The sequence below is a fragment of the Phaenicophaeus curvirostris genome, chromosome 4, assembly GCF_032191515.1.
Source record: "Phaenicophaeus curvirostris isolate KB17595 chromosome 4, BPBGC_Pcur_1.0, whole genome shotgun sequence".
Classification (NCBI taxonomy): domain Eukaryota; kingdom Metazoa; phylum Chordata; class Aves; order Cuculiformes; family Cuculidae; genus Phaenicophaeus; species Phaenicophaeus curvirostris.
Genome location: NC_091395.1, coordinates 7,477,957 through 7,497,716, shown reverse-complemented (window position 1 = coordinate 7,497,716; position 19,760 = coordinate 7,477,957). Strand labels below are relative to the sequence as shown.

The 19,760-nt window shown below is 39.3% G+C and overlaps 1 protein-coding gene across 1 annotated transcript in view; it reads right to left on the bottom strand.

Moving 5' to 3' along the window:
• FAT4 (FAT atypical cadherin 4) overlaps positions 1-19,760 on the bottom strand; it is a 141,251-nt gene that overhangs the window by 17,072 nt on the left and 104,419 nt on the right. Inside the window, exons 9-12 of the mRNA XM_069854967.1 lie at positions 13,679-18,028; positions 6,915-7,019; positions 4,888-5,195; positions 1,005-1,090 (exon numbers count right to left, since the gene is read on the bottom strand). Coding sequence (XP_069711068.1) covers positions 1,005-1,090; positions 4,888-5,195; positions 6,915-7,019; positions 13,679-18,028 — 4,849 coding nt within the window. The remainder of the gene's footprint in view (positions 1-1,004; positions 1,091-4,887; positions 5,196-6,914; positions 7,020-13,678; positions 18,029-19,760) is intronic.

Genomic DNA, 19,760 nt, shown 5'->3' with positions numbered 1-19,760 from the left:
CCAGGACCTTGCACTTGGCCTTGTTGAACTTCATGAGGTTAGCACAGGCCCACCCCTCATGCTTGTTTAGGTCCCTCTGGATGGCATGCCATCCTTCAGGTGTGTCACCTGCAAACTTACTGAGGGTGCACTTGAACCCACTGTCCACGTCATTGATGAAGACACTAAACAGCAGTGGTGCCAATACGGACCCCTGAAGGACACTGCTTGTCATGTCTCCACTGGGACATTGAGCCATTGACCCCTGCCCTCTAGATGTGACCATCCAAACAATTCCTGATCCACTGAACAGGCCACCCAGCAAATCCATATCTCTCCAATTCAGAGAGAAGAATGTTCTGAGGGACCACTTCAAAGGCTTTGCAGAAGTCCAGATAGATGACGTCCGTAGCTCTTGCCTTGTTCACTGATGTAGTCACTCCATCATAGAACACCATTAAGTTGGTCAGGCCAGACTTGTCCTTGGTGAAGCCATGCTGGCTTTTTTACTTTAGTTTTACTGTCTAACTAAGATTTACAAGCTGTCAGTAACCATAAGCATCTGATATTCTGATTTAACTCTTTGTAGATTATGAAGTGAGATCTCATAGCATAGCAGTAAGTCTTATCCCTGTTTATGCCACAGTGCAGACTACACAGGGCCGTACATTTCTCGTGTGCCAGCAGAGCCTGGGGACAGAGACAGAATTGAGAATTACGGATTTCCGAATAAATTCCTTGTCATGAATAAACTCCATGCAGAAATGTATCCTGACTTAGCAAGTAGCAGTACAGACAGAAAGTTTAATTTCCTCTTGCAAAGATGGGAGCAAATGACACTTCAGAGCCTTGTTTGTGCACACCTCTAAAGTAGTGCAGCTGAGGTATCTATCTCTTGCCTGAAACTGGGCAAAGGGCATGTAATCATTACTCCAAATTTCTCTGGCTTTAGAGGGTGATCTCTTTCATTTCACTCTTCCTTTCACTCAAAGAACCACCCCCCAACAAAATGAAGAATTATTTACCAGTCAGTAGAAACAGCAACATTGCTAACAGTGCAGTAGCCTGGCTCCTGATCCTCAGAGCAAGAATCCACTGTCAATGATGCTGCCTGCAAAAGACACGCACACACAAAAACATGCCGAATATCACAAGGTTGTAGTCCCCAACCACATAAAATATTTATGATTAAATATATTATAACAAGGGCATGGCTAGAATGGAGCACTTGTATATTACTATGTCACTTGGTATTGCAGGGTGCTTCAGAGCCACTGATCAACCACATTCTACATCAACATAGTGAATACCAAGATTTGGGTACTAACAGAGAGTGAAGTAATTGACTGCTTCATACAGAGAATCAGTTAAGCACGAAGTTTTCAGATTTGAGTAGGGTTTCTTTCATATTTGTTTGCTTTACTCCTTGAAACGGCATTTATTTTGGCTCATAGTGTATCCTACTCTTGATCTGAACAGAGATCTGCTCCCACCAAACATAAAGAGCGTTCCTTCAGTGGCTCAATCATGACATTAAACACATTGCTTGAACTTGATAAAAAGCACGTTATGAAAGTTGGGAGTACAAACACTGAGATTAATATTTAAAAATAATAACCCACCACTTAATAAAACATGAAGAGTAACCAAGTGGACCAGATTAAGGTAATCCTTAGGCTGTTAAGTCATGAGGGACATTTGCCCCACATTGATAGTGGTGAAATACGTGGGTATCTAGAGTGGGACTGAGCTGATGTTCAAAGAAGTACCAGGCATCACCAGCACTTAAGAGCATTCTCCTGTTTATTATTTAATCTCCAAGACATTAAGCCTCAGAAAATGGGGTTGCCTCACTACCCATCTCACTCATTTACACTAAAGTGGATTGTGCCACTTTTAGTTGTAATGTCTAAAAGCTTTCACTAAAATCATGAAATAATTCCTGCTGATTTAAAAAGTTTTTATTTTATTCCATATTTAGCAGAGAATTTTCCCCAGAGTGATTTATTAATAACAGATGCGCTGCAAAAAGACCCCTGAATGTTGGTTCTTCCTTAAAACAAATTTTCAGAAAAATAAACATAATCTCCAAACTGTACATATCAGCTTCTCATGTTTCAGCTAGATGTGTGGTACAGTTTTACAGCATTAAATCAAATGTCACTTTTAAGAATACCTTGGTTTATATTTTGTTTCAGATTGCTCTACAGGAGCTGAGCAAACAGCAATAGCTATCAGTACATCCTTACTCTGCATTGGCTTTCCTCCTCCCTACAACTAAGTTCACTAACAACACCCCATTGAAATTCCCAAAGATTGTCTGTGCTATTTTCAAATACATACTGTGTGTTGATGCATTGTATTGACCATATAAATTCATAGCTCTTAGCCCTAAATCATGCCACCTAAATTGTTCAATTTACTATTTAGTGGAAGCTTATTTTGATTGTCTTTCCATACATAATGAGCAAACTGCTGCTCCCAAGAAATGTCAGTCTGCAGTTCCAAAGCAGATTATAGCCCTGTATAAATGAAACAATTCATAGAAAGAATAATAAGCTTGCTGGTCTGTATGCCATCACACGCACACATATTTTCCTTCAGAGTATCAACAACAAAAAATGAAATGAGTTTTTTGTTCTTAGCTCAATCAGCGTAATCTCTCTAACTTACATTGCTATGTGCTGTGAAAGCCAAGCTACAACCCCAGCTGAAGGGCTAGATATTTGAGAATGTATTTTACTTGGACCAGAGTTCATACAATATATTTTCTAATGTTAGTCAAATGTTCCTGCTTGTTACTTACGCATTACTCTACGGTTACCTTCCCGCATTATGAGACTTTCTATCCTGTCACTCTGCAATAGCTCAGGACTGACAACTTAATGATTTTACCAGTTTCCGATAAAATCCCACTGTGCTGTAGGAAATGACAGATTTGGAATCCTGAAGGGGGGCTATTTTATACAGTTCAGAACTGGGAGACATTTTTCTTGCAGCAGAAGTATCTGAGACAAAGGTGATTCTTTTCACATACTGTGTTTGTAAACAATTGACATTACTGAGAAGTCTTCAACATAGAAAAAAAAATCTCACACAAGTGTATAGGTTGTTTAAAAAAATTTGCTTTCAGCTTGAAACGTTTATAACTGAAGTTTTCTGTAAATAGTCCTTTTTATGTTATCTCTCCTTCTATAGTCTAGACCTCTGGCATATATACAAGTGAAACATTTTCCTGCTCTAGTTTTTATTTAAGTGTATTTCATTTATTTGTTGTAATTTTTAATGTGTGCTCCAAAATTTAGCCATTTAAATCTTATTGATGGAAGCATTACACTAATTTAGTTGCTAAAATTGGAACCCAGTGCCTTTCAATATTTAGCTGCACCTTTGGGTTTTACCGTTTCGAAGGTGTGATGCAATTTTCAAGTATCTGATATTAAGGCACATAAAAATTAAGACATTACTCAACATCACAATTATTCTTCATCTTACTTAGATACATAGCTTCTACAAACACACACAATGGGATTTGCAAATCTGATTGAAGACTAAACCATTTTCCCTTCAATAAATGGAGAAAACAGGTCTTACACTATGCAACTGAAATGAAGTTTCAGGCTCAAGACTCTTGAAGAGAGAAGAGAAAAACATCAAATATGAAGGTCAGGAGACAACACTGATCCTACAAAGAACCCCATATCATAAGAATCCCTCTGCTGCTCTAGGGACATTTATGCCTATGGACATCTCACCCCAGACCTGAAGCTTTTCAGCAGGGTGCTCTGAACAGAGCACCATAAAAATATAAAAGGGCTGTAATCTCAGTGTTACCTTCTGCAGCAGTTTGTGACGCGAAATCTCTACTCCCAGGGAGCCACACTGGGTAAAACAGTTTATTCTTTTATTCCCTACTCCACTTCTTGAAATATATAAACCAAAACATGGAGCCCAAACCATATATTATTCTTATTTGACTTCAATTTCAAACATGGTAAAAATACAGGATTCCACATATCCTGGACATTTCTGCCTGAAGAAGGGAACTGTTAGGCAATAGTTACTGATTATGGATGGCAAATAGATTTGGTTTCATTTCTAACTCAAACACTGTGGAGTCAAAGAGCTTGGCTTGAACTCAAAGAGCATTTGGTTTATGTTCTGCTTTGGAAATATTATTAAAAAATGAGAGAAGAGGAATAGAAAACATTTACTGGGGAAAAAAAACCCAACAAAACCCAAAACACAAGGCATGAGAGGGGTCAGAGAACCAGGCGTATGGGAATTAGTTGTCCCAGTCCAGTTTTTGGCAGAATTCCTCCCCTCAGATACTTTCTGAAGGGCAAAAAGAAAAATAACTTCCCTCCATACCCCACAAAACCCCTCACAATGTAGCACTTTTGAAGTTTTTACACGTATGCTACAGAGGAAAAACAGGCTTCCACACTGATGAGATTGGTTTAATCTCTGAACTAGCTCAAGGAGGCCAGGGATGCCTGAAATCTTGAATTTGCCTGCTTCTATTTTCTGAATGTTGAGAAAAAATATTGATGCTTTTTGTATGTACTATGGTTAATTAGCCTTCCCTGATAATCATCCGTGTAATGTGCATCAGTTAATTAGCCTCATGAGCAGTAATTTATTTCATTAATTATTCCAGGTTCTCAAGTTTCATATTTAGAGTACAGAGCACTGCATGTTTTTTTTCAAATTATTCTTTATCATCCACAAATCATTATAAGTCTTTGAGTCAGCTAGAGTAAAACAGAAATGCGGAAGGTTTTTTCTGAAGTTGAAGGTTCTGCTAGCAAACGCCAACATTGCTAATTTTGCTTTCCTCCCAGTTCATATGGAAGCCAAAGTGACTTAGCTGAACTTGTCGTAAACTCTCATTTTAGCATTTCTTACCATTCCAGCCCTCCGGGCAATCACTGTGTGAAATTGTCCATCAGACACCTTCTTAGTTGTGGTAAGCTTGTATGTGCCACTGCCAAGATTGTAGGAGAATCTCAGCCTCGCTTCTACTATTTCCAGGGCCAGAAATTCTGCCCGCTCTCCAGTTTGGTTATCATAGTTATATAACATTAAGGCATTACTTTTTATAGTGGCAAACTTTATATAGATGTAGTTATTGTTTGGATCCATACTGGGAAACTCCATATACGACAGCTCTTCAAATCCATAACTGTTCAATTCACAATGATTCCCAAAAACACCTGCAAAAAGAGAAGTAATATCTGATACCAGACAGTTTTTCCTCACAGAACATTCTCCCAAAACCAAAGTACTGATATAAATAGAGCTATGATACACAAGCTCTTGAAGAAACCCCTAATGTATAAGTAAAAATATGCAACTTGAACAGAAGAATCCTCTTACCCACAGGTGAGGGTTGAAGTATGTATATTTAAAGTTAAAAATTAAGTGACAAATGAGAGTTACGCCTATTGAAAAATGTTTCATTGAGCTCTATGGTTTCTTTAGAAACCAAAAAAAAAAAAGCAAGTTTGACAGCTATGTCAAATATGGTTATTAATTATCATCAGGCATTTGTTAATCCAGTTACGGAAATATATTTGCAATTTGAGCATATTTTTCTCTTTACAGCTGTATCTGAACTGTTTCTCAATCAGTTCTTCATTTTTTATACTGATGATGTAAACATATATGTGATTAAAACATTATGCCTTAGTACTTTTATTGATCTGAATATTTTGGTGCATTCTATACATTACTTTTCAGATCTCTGTCACATAATTTCCCTTGTGCGTTTGTTTTTTTTTACTGCAGCAACAATGAGAAAAAGCTTACCTTATTTATGAATATTAGTTACATTTACAATGCACTATGATTGTATAGGTAACTAATAAATTCTGAGGAAACATAAAACAAAGGAAATAACACAGAGTAAAAAAGTCAATCCACATGTTTGTAGAAAACTGCATTCAGAGGCAGTTACAAATAGGTATTGAGAATCATACTTTTGTGTGAGGGTTTCAGCATCCTTAAAACATTACAGATGAGTTCTCAGGTTTATCTGTGTTTTGATTAATCTGATGCATTTACTTTCATGCTTTTCTATATGAACAATGACAATTCTGGATTAATCTGCATTCAGAATCAATCTTGCTGCAATTATACCATAATAACTTAAAATATCTCTGTTGTTTTATGTCTTTATTGGGGTCATTCCACAACCCAAATTTGGGATAACTAAATTCTAATAATTATTAAACTACTTTGGCACTACTATATGCTTCCTTGATTCTCAGAATAGTACTCAGTAAATTGAAGAGGCAAGTACTGGAGTGGGCTGACAATGTTGTCGTGAATTGGTCAGGTTCTCTTAATCAAATCAACTAAATATAAAAGTGCCAGTACTTGATGTTCTGCTCCTCACTTGCAAACAAATGTGGGTGTTCTCGTTTTTGCTTTACAGGAATTTTGACAAATTATGCAAATTTCTCAAAAGAAATCCAAACCTCCTCTGCTCAATAGCATCCCAAAGTGCCTTTTTCTAGTTCAACATTAGGATAAGTTCCTTGCATTGTGTAAGTGCATAGGATGAAGGAAAACTAATGTTATTTACAGTGGTCTTACTCTTCAGCTCTCCTAAAAGTGTCTATCATGAGGCAGGAGAGCAAGAACTGCTCTGAGCCCTTGGGATACCCCCCAGCAGCCACAGAGAGAGACACACACCCCTCTACCCCACGCTGCCACGTGCTTCCATCTCTTGCTGTGCTAGCAGAAATACCAGCTTCTCTCTCTTGCATCTGGGGAAAAACGCAGAGGATGGGGCCAGGATAAACACTTGCCCATGGACTGGGATGCATAAATGCAACCATTGGTTTTATGCTAGTGAAAATAAACCGTGATTTGAGAAGCATTAAAAGGGCAAGGGAAGACCAAGCAAAAAGGAGGAGGAACGCACTCACCAAAAGGGCAGTGGCAGTAATAGCCCTCCACCCCACTTTGACAGGATCCACCATTGAAACAGGGGTTGCACTCACAGTAATTGACAGTGGAGTCACACATTTTCCCTGCAATTAGAGAATAAAAGCAATTTCCAAGTCAGAGTATTCACGTTAATAGGAAAGCTGGCTAGTATTTAGATAACAAGCTTATGAACTGATACTGAACGTGTGGCCAAGAGGGAAGGTGCCAGGGACAAATTGCAGTTGTGGGATGGAGAAAGGAAACACAGACACAATGCCGGGTTGCTCCCAGCTCTTGCACATGCAAAATACATGGCCCAGAGACATTAACTTTACTCTTCAGGTGTCCCATGGTAATTATCTCATATAGGTATTGGTGGGGTTTTTGGTGGGTTTTTTTGTTTTTTTTGGTTTTTTTTTTTATTAACTGGTGTCCATAAAAAAGAAAGATTGTGAAATGAAAGGAGATGCAAATAAAAAAAATATATATATATATTCACCCCACCATTGAATGCAATGTACTCATTAGTGTGGAGGAGATATGGACAGCCCTTGCCGGATCCTATGAACACAGCATGTTGAACACACGCTGCTATTGTACATTATATGATTTTTCTTATTTTTCCTCATTAATTATAACTTGCTTCCTGACTCGGAGGGATCACAGCCCTCCAGAGCTAAAACAAGCTCCCCTGGATACAGTCCTTTTCTAAGCAGACATTGTCAGACGTGGTAAATATTATTCACTAGAGAATAAACTGAAATCACATAATTCATTTCAACAAGGAAGAGAACCAAGAGAAAAAGTGAAGATTTTAACAGATGCTGAATACTGACAAGGGGATTCTTTGTACAGAACTAAAGCTTTCTTTGTATGGAAACGCTAACTACAAAAGCATCGGTCTTCACTTCTAAGTTTTTCATTGCTTAGCTTTTATCAGTTTAGCAACACTTCTACTATATACTACGCTTGGTACCTGCCTTCCTTCTGCCAGCAGTGCCAGCCTTCGCTGCCTGTTCAGCGAAAACATGAAAGTATCGTCATGTTTGTCCCTCATGCTTCTCTGTAAAAATTGGCAAAATCAGCCTTGCTCTTCCAGACCTCTTTGGGAACTTCATCTAGGCCAGGATCTATACACATAGCAAAAGGCTAAGACTGTCTTAATGTTTCTTATTGCACGGGTAATGAACTATTTCATTCCCCACATCATGTAGACATAATATACATTTCAGTTAAAAGTACAAACTGAGCTTCCATAGAGGGTGTTCATTCTTATACACCGCATATAATTCTTACATCACACATGACAGCAATGAACAATATGGATTGCTGTTCTCTAAAACTGCAGAAGATCGGGACTGTGCTATATCAACTCTGCTAGCTTTTTCAGAATTTCACAACTTCAGCCACCTAATTAAGAAAACCACTCCCCCACAGCTACTTTTCTGTTTAACCTAAAGAGGTTTGCAGGCAGCTCTTCCATGTGAGCAGCAGGCCTCCATATGCGACTGAAAACAGGATGGAAACGGAGAGCTAGAGGATTCCTGTGGTTAATACGTAACTTGTAGATTCACCATAAATCCACAAAACATTTCCAGTGTCTGAATCTAATTATGCTTTGGGGGTATTTATTTATATTTTATTCTCTAATGGGCATGACTGCAGGATGAGCTAACTTTTTACGTTAGATTTTGCTGTTTTCTTTATTTTAAAATTATGGTACATAGTATAGATCATTGACTTACCGATGAGAACATGTAGCACCAGAGAGGCAAAGGTGCTTAAAATAGCTCAGTGATGTTTCTCAGTTTTCACAAAAATCAAGTGTAGCTAATAAGGCTTACTCAGTTTTTCTGCTGTTTAATCTAAGTAAGTACTCTTCTTTTTCTCAGCTCAGATTAAAGCTGGTGTATTTGCTGAGTCAGCAACAGAATATGGTTGTTTATTTTAGCTGCACATATTTTTATCTAGTGAATAACAACATCATCTTCATATTTAACAATTGTTTGAATAGTACATGAAACTAATAAAACTGTGTTTGCATTTATTCCAACTGTTTTGACACAGGAGAAGACAAATACTCCGATCCAACAATTCATCCGAGCTATTAAAACTAATATTTATTTAAAATGAAGAAGAAATTTTGGCTATTCTTTGCCATTCACTGAAGTGCTATTAACCTGGGAAAAATGTATCTATTTACATTTGGAATAACAACCCAACAGGGGATGTCCTCTTTAAATGCATGTTAAGAATGCTTCCTCTAGCAAGGAGAAGTCCTTCAGCCAAGTATCAGCAGGACAAAAGTATAACTTGGGAATGCTATTCTAGTCTGTTGCTATAAGGATTTAAAATAAATTACTTTGATAAAGCAAGATCATAAGAAAAACCTGGTAAACAGATGATGAGAGTTATAAACTAGAAACTGATGTAGGTAAACAGTATAATATAATTTCATGTAACTACCAAAAGGACAGAAACTTATTTTTATTCAGTATGTAAGTAATTTTCAAGTAAAAAAAAGTCCTGGAATGACCACCTCAAACTCTTAAAGACATCCACCTTTTTTTCCCCACATTAAGATATTTTCTAGTTACAGATTTTTCCTTCTAAAAGATTCCGACTCCTGAATTTCTTCTATGTGTATCCCTCCAGGCAACTTTACCTACCAATTACTTTACATCAGCTTCTTCTGAAGACAGTTGCTGCTACAAGGCCTCATTCCCCCTTTCCTGCAGAATTCTTAACTTCATAATTTCTTCCAAATTTCCTGCTACCTTCAGAACTTTGATCAGTCCCTCCCAAGACTCCTCTGAGATAGACACTCTCATGCATTTCTCATCCCTCCTCTAAGGAAAATATTTTTCTAAGGAAAATATTTCAGCTATTACAGGGAGCCTGCATTAGTTACTCTGCTGAGATTCAGAGAGTTTTTATCAACTCCCATGTTTTAGATGGATCTTTGTAGACCTCACCTGAAGCAAATTGTTCAGCTCGACTGCTTTCTGGAAAGATAATGCCAATGATTTTAACCTCACAAAACTAGAGTAGTTTTGGTTCTCAGAGGTCATTTTTCACAACAGTCCACTGATTTAAGTTTTACAGCAAGAATTTAAGAATATTGTTCTGATAGATCTTCATCTCACCTAAGTAATGTGCCTTGAAAAAATTTTAGATGTATGAGTTTTCATGGCTTACAGAAGTCAAATTTTAAGAAGCATTTTTGTACATTTGGATGACTGTGCACTTATCGTAGAATCATAGAATGTCCTGAGTCAGAAGAGACTCACAAGGATCATCAAGTCCAACTCCTGTCCCTGCATAGGATAGCCTCAACATTCACACCATATGTCTGAAGGCATTGTCCAAATGCTTGTTGAATATTATCAATCTTGGCACCATGACTGCTTCCCTGGGAGCTGTTCCAGTGCTCCACCATCCTCTGAGTGAAGAATCTTTTCCCAACATCCAACCTAAACCTTCCCTGGCACATCTTCCTGACATTCTCTCAGGTCCTGTCATTGGTCAACAGAGTAAGGAGATCAGTGCCTGCTCCTCCTCCTCCTCCTCTTGTGAAGAAGCTGTAGAGACTTCTCAGATAAGGAATAATTTTATTTAGACAGTATAAGGAATTAGGCTAATCATGTACCTTTGGTAAGGGTTTCAGGGTATCAAATCCAGTGAGGGGAAGGAAACACATCACACAATGTTTTGGGAACCAAGGAAGCTCCAGATCAGAGTGATTCCAAACCAAATCCACTCCAGTTCAGTGAACATTGTAGTTAGTTGAGTTTATAGATCTCTTTTCAGCTGAAATATTGAAAGATTTGGAGTATTCCTTGTTTGTTTTTTTTTTCTTTTTTGTCAGAAAGACCCTTTCCTGAAGACCATGAAAATTAGGATAATGCTGGATAATTGATAACAGACAGCATTTGGCATTTATCATTCATCACCTCAAGCTGATGATATCACATGCAGGGGCTGATGAAAAAAATCTAACTTCCTGAGGTTTTTTTTTAATATTAATTGAAAAATTGAAAAATGCTCTTGGGTTGGATTTCAGCTGATTTGAGAGTTTTAGTTTTCTGGTTCTCTGTCCATCTCTTAAAGTGGTTGTTCTAATATTTTAATCTTGTATTTGAAACAATTTCACATACCTACATTCCTTCATTGTAATGAGTCCTAGAAAACAGGAAATGAAGGGTTCAAAGGAAGGGCAGACAACTACTGTAAATCACACAGTCTATTCCCTTCAGAAAGTGGTTATTTTAAAAACTAAACTTGATCATCATTAAGAGATGTAATTATAACAGATTGTTTAAACTTAAATGATGTTGCTCTGAGGTAATCAGTCTTTATAATCCTATTCAGTGAAAAGAATGACATTACCTTTGCAGTATGATGAAGTAAAATGCAGCTGACAAAACACAGTAAATCAAGCAAAAGTTAAGACTCTCAGTTTTCAGGTAGGGCATTATAAAGGTCTACAGTTAAGGTACTCTACAGTGAACTGAGAGCCTGTCTCAGAAAATACTGATTTTTACTTGTATGCAGTGCCGAGTAAATATTATTTTTTTACCAAGCATGCAAATTCAATTATAAGACTGTATTTTCATTCCAAGAGAAGCAGCAAAGTTATGTATATGCTAAACTGAATTGGAAATCCACTATTCTGGATGTTTCTCTTCTTTTGCAGAGGCACTTAAGGTTCATATTCATAAAGAAACAGTTTTAGGCTTTATTTTTGCATTCTCTATGGTTGTCTTTAATCAGGATTAAAAGCCCAAGCAGCTGTATTCTCTTTCTGTTGACAGCATAATAATGACATAATAGTCTCTGTCAAGCATTCTCAAACAATCTTCATTCTGACATTTGTTTGTAGAACCTATTGAATATTAAGTTTGTAGAATTTCAAATATGCTTTTACAGACATAAAAAGTCTAAATATACTGCATATTAACTGTGATTGTTTCTAATAAGCTCTGCTGATACTCAACTCCAAAGACATTTCAGATTTTAATTACATACGTTGGTGCCATTTGTTTTCTGTCTTGACGAATTAATCTCCAGGCACTTAAATAATTCTTGATTCTGCAATGGCCAACCAATTTTAAAAGATCTGACTCCCAAATAGAAACGTCTGCCTCAGTAGTAGTCTATTTTAAAGTTATTTGTGTTGACAAGGAGTTTAAGAAAGATCATATCAGATGCCACATTTAATTCATGGCATGAAAGTAGTCTAGCACTTCAAACTGTAGGAGTCTCTCATCACATTTTCTTAGTTAAAATGTTCTTATTTTTTCGAGCTCATCACATGCAGAGTTTTATTTTTAGCTGACATAAGGGTTGAACACTAAGATATGAGCTTTAATACCGAAAATAATTAGCTGGACATTTTTTCAACGTTTCAAATTATAGGCTAGAGGCATATACTAAAATCTGCTGCTAGAGTTAATGAAGTGTTTTGCTTCGTTGCAACAGCAAACATATGCCTGTGTAATCTCTGGTGCTAATGACCTAAAGAGTTACAGGGGATAGGTGCCCTAGAATTATTTTGCCATGCTCCTGGCAAAATAATTTGATGTACTAATATAACATGAAATAAAATCCTGGATTGCTAACTTAATTAGAACTGCTCGTCAATTAGCAACAATTGTGTTCCTGACCTGAGGCTCAGTAGTACATTTGTGAGGTTCATGCAACAGATCACATCAGTGTCCTTCCTATTAACAGACTTTTCAGACTAAATATGTAACCATTGCCATAGCTCTGATTTAAATGGAGTAGTCAAATCTTTATTTTGAAATTGATTAACTTTCTCCTTTGCAATCAAGTGTATCACACCTCCTGTACTAATCTGGTTCAAGAAAAAACCCAAAGGAACAATCAACCTTCTGATCACTCCACTGTTTACAAATTATTTTTGATGGCAATGGTGGCAAGCCCAAATATCCACACCATAATGAGCATGGCTGTGTTGCCCTGAGGCATCTGCAATACAGAAATATTCCTTAGAAAATGTAATGAAAGACTTACCTAATGTTCTCTGGTTAGATTTTTTATGACGTTTGTAAAAAATGGCCATAAGCAATCGTTAAAATTGTTCAGACCTTCCTTAAATATCATACTCATGACAGAAGTAAATATTAGCCTGCTTTTCTAGGGATAAGATGCTGCTATGGTTGAACATGTAAAAAATATTAGAGAAAAAATACTCAGAAGAGGTAGGAATGCTGCAGACTTTTTCTGTTGGTAATGAAAACAATAAATGACAAAGGGAAAAAATAGGGAACAGACATGCTTAATCATTTTGCCCAAATTCTTTGTTTTCCCTTATCCTTCATCTGTTTTCTGTTTTGTAAGACTGTAAGCAATTTGGGGTGGAGGACGATTTTCTTGCTTGGCACACTCCTAGCAGTCTTGAAATGCTACCACAATAGGCATAACAATAACAAGAACAGAAAAATCATACTTAAGCATTGCAAATGGTTTCTACATATTTAATAAATTAAAATAGCTCTTGTAACAATCTTTCTGTTCTAATGCAAATCATGCAAGTGAGATTTGCCTGAGGACAGAGCTACAATAAAATAAGACTGTGGGCACCTGGTCTTCTGAGTTTTCATAACTACGAATGCCACATTTTGCATGACCTCTTCACTTACTGAGGATGATAATTTGAGACAACCTTGTGCTAAGAAGGCACATTCCCACCCTCTTTCCATCTCTCTGGACTGTAAGATAGAGAGAAGTAAAAGCATACCTGTATACCCGGTTTTACAAACGCAGTTGAAGCTTCCTGGGAAGTTCTGGCAGGCAGCACCATTTTTGCATGGGTTGGAAAGGCACTCGTTGACGTCCCTCTCACAGGCCATGCCAGTGAAGCCCTCTGGGCAACTGCACGAGAAGCCCCCCACCAAGTTGTGGCAAGTCCCATCGTTGTGGCAGGGGGAAGGGAGGCACTCATCGATGTCTGTCTCGCACAGGCTCCCATCGTACCCCGGCATGCACTTGCACACAAAGGGCCGTAGGGGCTCGTTGGCCACGATGATGACAGGGACACTCTCGTGGCTCTCCAGAGCTGGGCTCACCGTCAGCCTTCTCAGGCAACTCCCTCCATTCTGGCAGGGGCTCTGCAGGCACCAGTCATGGTCCACAGCCTCTATCCGCACCCCGCTCTGGCGGAAGAGGATGTCTTTGATGCTCTCAAAGAAAGTGGCCACACCGCTGGGATTCACATACTGGTTGTTGCCACGTTTGACAGCTGCCATCAGGAAGGTGTGGTTGCTCTCCTCGTACAGCCCGTAGAGCTGGACGGCAGTGCCCAGCCCGGTCAGCTGGGAGCTGGCAATGCGCAAGAAGTGAAGATAGTGGTTTGTTAGGAAATCCCGCACACTGTGGGTGCTCAGGCGGAGGACGATGCTGTTGTCAATGGTGGCGTTGCCAAAGCCTGAAAAGAAAATCCGAATGCTGCTGGTAACGGCACCGTGCAAACCATCGTTACTGAGGACTGCCAGGTCAAATGTGCCATCTGTGGACCTTGCCTGCGAGTGCAGCTCACAGGTGCCCCCGGGAATGCTGAAGAGGCTGGTGACTCCTGAAGTGAGGGAGCACTGGAAGCTGTCTAGCACATCTGGATCCTGCGGCTTTACGTTGCCCAAAATTCCACCTGGGAAGAGGTTGCCGTAATAGTGAACAAAGATTTCTACTGTTCTGGGCTGAGATGGGTTGTCATTCTGGTCTACTACTTTGATCTGCACAGTTCCTGTGGAAGACATCTGAGGAACACCAGAGTCTCTTGTTATCACCGACAGGTAGAAATCACTGATTTGCTCCCTGTCAATCTCTCTTGTTGTCGTCAGCACACCAGTGGTGCTAAGACTGAAGTAGCTGGTTGCAGGGCCAGTGCTGAGCAAATAATACGTAAAGGGACCTTGGTTTGGAGGGAGATCAGGATCAGATGACTGAAGTGTCATCACATGAGTCCCCGCACGGTTATTCTCCATGACTTCTCCTTGGCTGGTGGATAAAGTAGGGCCATTGTCATTAATATCTTCCAAAGTTACCAATAAGGAGGCACTTCCTGTAGCAGACGGTGTTCCCGAATCTACGGCCAGGACAGACAGGTTGTAAACAGGCAATGTTTCTCGATCCAGCTCTGCAGTGACTGTCACCTGCCCTGTCTGTGGGTTGATGGAAAAGGCATTTTTGTCATTGCCAGACCCAATGAAATAGGAAAACCTGCTCCAGCTAGGGACAGAATCTGAATCAAAGGCACTCACGAAGGTGACATGGGTGCCTGGAGGAACACCCTCGCTAATACGTATATTGTACGTTCCTAAGGTAAAAACAGGAGGATCATTGGCATCCAGTACAGTGATATTAACAGTTACTTCATCTACATCTGCACCACGAATACTCCCGAAATTTTTTGCGAGGACTTTCAAAGAGATTCGTTCTTCTTTTTCTCTGTCGAGAGGTCCTGAAACATAGATCTGGCCACTTTTCTTATCGACCTGGAAGCCTTTCTTTCTGCTGTTGCCAAAGATGAGGTAGTGGACTTCTCCATCAGTTCCCATATCACGATCACTTGCAAAAACTTCACCTACAACAGTACCTCTGGAGGCTGCCTCAGAAACCTCAAAATAATAAAGCTTGGACACAAAACGGGGCACGTATTCATTTGTCCCTTCTAACTGGATGTTGACAGTAGCAAAGCTGCACCTCTCTTCATCTGGTACATTAAAAGCTTTTACTGTTAAATGGTAACTTTGTTTTGTTTCATAGTCTAAAAATCCCTGGGTAGTGATGGTTCCTGTATTGGGGTCAATGACAAAGAGGTCACTATCTGAGGACTGGATGGCATATGCAATCACAGCGTTAGGTCCAGAGTCAGCATCAGTGGCATTTAAACGAATAACAGTTGTCCCACTGGGGGCATTTTCTAACACGTTAGGAAAGTAGTCCTCAGGGCTGAATGCTGGAGAATTATCATTGACATCAATGACATTAACAGTGACACTGCAGTAGCCTGTTCTGGACACCCATCCTCCATCTGTGGCAGTAACAACGAGGTCATGCTTTTGGCGTAACTCAAAATCAAGTGGTTTTGCTAGTGTCAGTGTACCGGTAGTTGTATTAATAGCAAAAATGCCAGCCTCATTTCCAGAGGAAATATTATATTTGATTAATCCATTCATAGCAGCATCTCTGTCTCGGGCTGAAACTGTCCTGACCACTGTTCCAACTGAGTGACTCTCTGGAATAGTAACGCTCATACGGCTTTGAGAAAACTCAGGTGTATGGTAATTTTCCTCTGTCACAACTATTTCAACAGCTGCCTCAGATGAGAGTGGAGGATTACCTTTATCCTTTGCTTTCACTTTGAACCGAAAATTTTTGTTCAAATCAGCCATTAATGAAGATGACACAGAAATCCAGCCTGTATTACTGTCCAGTCTGAATTTATTAGTTTTGCTTTCATCAGAGATAAAGTATTCCACTTCAGAATTCAAGCCAAAGTCTTTGTCATCCACTGCAGTAACTTTAATTAAGTTTGTGCCAACCCTCACATTCTTAGTAACAGGAGTAAAATATTTATGAATGAGGAACAGTGGTGCATTGTCGTTACTGTCTACTACGTTAATGGTGACAGTTGTCTCGCTCATTAATGGAGGACTGCCTCTGTCTGAAGAAGTAACGATGAAGCTGTGCCTATTAATATTGACATTGCTTGAACCACTGGAGTTCTGGTACCTTAAATACTGCTTGTTGAAAATTTCACCAGTGGTTGCATTTATTCGGAAGAACTCAGACTGGGATTTTATGAAGTAGAAAACTTGGCCATTGGATCCTTCATCAGGATCGGTGGCTGAAACCTGGGTGACCTTCAACCCAATCCCAGGAAGCTCAGGACACTCCAAGTAGTACGATGGCTTTGTAAATCGTGGGGCGTTGTCATTGACATCTGTGACAAATATGGTGACATCTGTGCTCACTGTCCACCCGGAGTCATGTGCAGAAACTCTAATTCTGTAGCGGTCTGTGTCCTCCCTGTTTAGTGGTCTGCTGATGGTGATGTCCCCAGTGCTGGGATTTATGGTAAATGGGAGGCTTGTATCCCTTATGGAGTATCTGCTGACTGCATTCACCCCAATGTCTTCATCTGATGTCGTGACCCGGGTTACTGTAAAACCTAGAGGTGCATTTTCAGGTACAGAAGCACTGAATATCTGGGAAAACCTCGGAGCATTGTCATTTTCATCTAAAATATTAATGATAACTTTGACAGTTGTGCTCTGGAGCGGGGTGCCTTTATCTGAAGCTTTTATGGTTAGTGTGTATTGAGACAATTTCTCCCTATCCAAGGGCCTGACACTTCTGATCTCACCAGTGTCTTGATTGATACTGAAACTATTTTCCGTATTGCCTTCAATTATTTCATAAACTAGCTGTCCATTTAAACCACTGTCCCTGTCGACTGCAGCCACTGTCAGTATCTTCCGTGGGGACAGGTTCTCCACTATTTCTGCAAAGAAGGGATCTTGCTCAAACTCTGGCGCATTATCATTGACGTCTATCACTGTTACTTCCAGTTTCTTATATGAGGAAAAAGGAGGAAAGCCCGTGTCTCTGGCCTCGATCCAAACCACATATTTCTGTATGGCTTCAAAATCCAAAGCCCTCCCGACAGAAAGCTGTCCTGTCACCTGATCGACCAGGAAGGTGCTGCCCAGGTTACCACTGGCAATATAGTAAGACAAGGAGCCTCCTCTGGCTGAAGACCCGGAGAGAGCGGTGACAAGCGTACCAACAGCTTGGTTTTCAGGAAACATGAAGGTCTCCTGATCTGCCTCAACGTGAGGAAATTCTGCTCTGTTCACAAACCTCACAGTGACTGTTGTAGAGTCTGTCTTGGGGTACCGGCCGCCGTCCCTCACGTGTACAGAAATGGTGACTTCAGACTCTCCTGCCAGCGTGTTTGCAGCCAGGATCGCCCCCCTTGTTGGATCGATGCGGAATTTCTCAGAGTTTTTCCCCACGAGGGAATAATGGAGTTCAGCATTGGAGCCAGCATCCGCATCAGTGACAGTCACAGCAAACACAAAAGAGCCTGAAATGGAGAAAAAGTTAAGGCATCTTCAAATGCAGTAGTTGTGGGAAATGTTATGCCAAGCTTTGCACTCAGAAGCCCTTGAAAGGGTTCCTCTTCTGATACTCATCCTGGAGCATTATGCTCTTCCTTAAACTGCCCTGAAAATGAACTGCTTTTTTGACAAGTTCAGCAAGAGGTAGGTGAGTTTGTGAGCCTGCAAGACATGCATGGGGCCAAAAAACATAGGTTTGAACAGATGTCAGTGGCTGCACATATCCTTGCACTGGATAATGGACCTGCAATATTCTGCAAGTCTAGCATCCCATTTCTAGAACATTCACATTATGAAAGCCATAAATCTAATAATATTTAATGTTATTTTGACTTTCTTTAATTACTCAAGTGTTTATTTATTCATGTGAAAAATAAAACTGGAATTCAATGACTTATTAAGGTTATGCAAGTGAACAGGCAGCATCCATGGACGTCCACGCTACACACCCAGTTTCCCTTGCAGCTCCTTGTTTTCCTTTTCCCCAGATGCTGCTCTTTTGTCCCCAGTAGCCTCTTGCTTCCGATTTCGTAATAATATTATGAGGACAGTAATTAATGAGACTACATTTGTAAAAGTATCCTCTGAAATAGTGGTAAGATCACACAGAAATACACAACTATTGCAAACTAGTGCTATAACACAAATACATCACATTTCAGGTCTTCTGAATTTAAGTTTCACACTGAGCTCAACTATACAGGCACCACTTATGTTAACCTCTATATCTGCCTGTTTACAAGGAGACACCAGGGGGTTCTTTTGTACTCGACTTTACAGATCTCATGCATGGCATTGCTTTCAAATTTGACACTGTCCAACCAATTTGGAGAACACATTTCTGATGTTTTACTGTTACTGAAATTTAGAAATTACCCATTCCTGTATAAAAATCATGTTATTTTCAACTTCTGGAGGCAAAGTCGTTTACAGGCAGGAATGACTTTGACAATGTCCCCTTAAAACTATACTTCATGTCACTATTTGTCATGTGCAATGATTTGCACTCCAGGGGGAGGAATATTTGGACAAGAACAGTATTCAAACTCTTGTGAGAAATGAGACAGGAAAAATTTAACATTTTTGCTTCAGTTAAGCAAAATATATTATTAATTATTATCATTACTAGTTCCCCCTTTTAAATTTGATTTAAAAATAACAGAGAAATTAAGCCTTTTCATTAAAAATGTACACTAGATATTCTGACTGGAATAAAACCAAAAATCTTGATCAAGTTATGAGGGTTTAGAATCATAGAATCATAGAATAACCAGGTTGGAAGAGACCCACCGGATCATCGAGTCCAACCAGTCCAACGAGTTTGTTCTCTTATTTTTTGAAAAGCTATTTCAGACTCTAGATCGGACTACAATAAAGTTTTTTGTGTTTTTTTAATGGATGACATGCCTCCCTGCTAGAAATATCTTTGCTGACAGCCTTTCAAAATAATGTGAATAAGATACTAATATTTCCTTTTAAATGAAACTGAGCTATAAATTGAGGAAGTTTCAAATTAAAAAAAAGAATGCATGCATGCCTAGGTTTTTGCTAAGTTAAACACAGAGTAAACATAGCTTAGGCTTTCTACATGTTTCTAGTTACAGCAGGTTACATACAAAAAGCATTCAAAAAGATAGTGCCAGAAAACATCAGTTAAACCTGCATGTACTCCTCATAAGCACATTTAAAGAAATACCC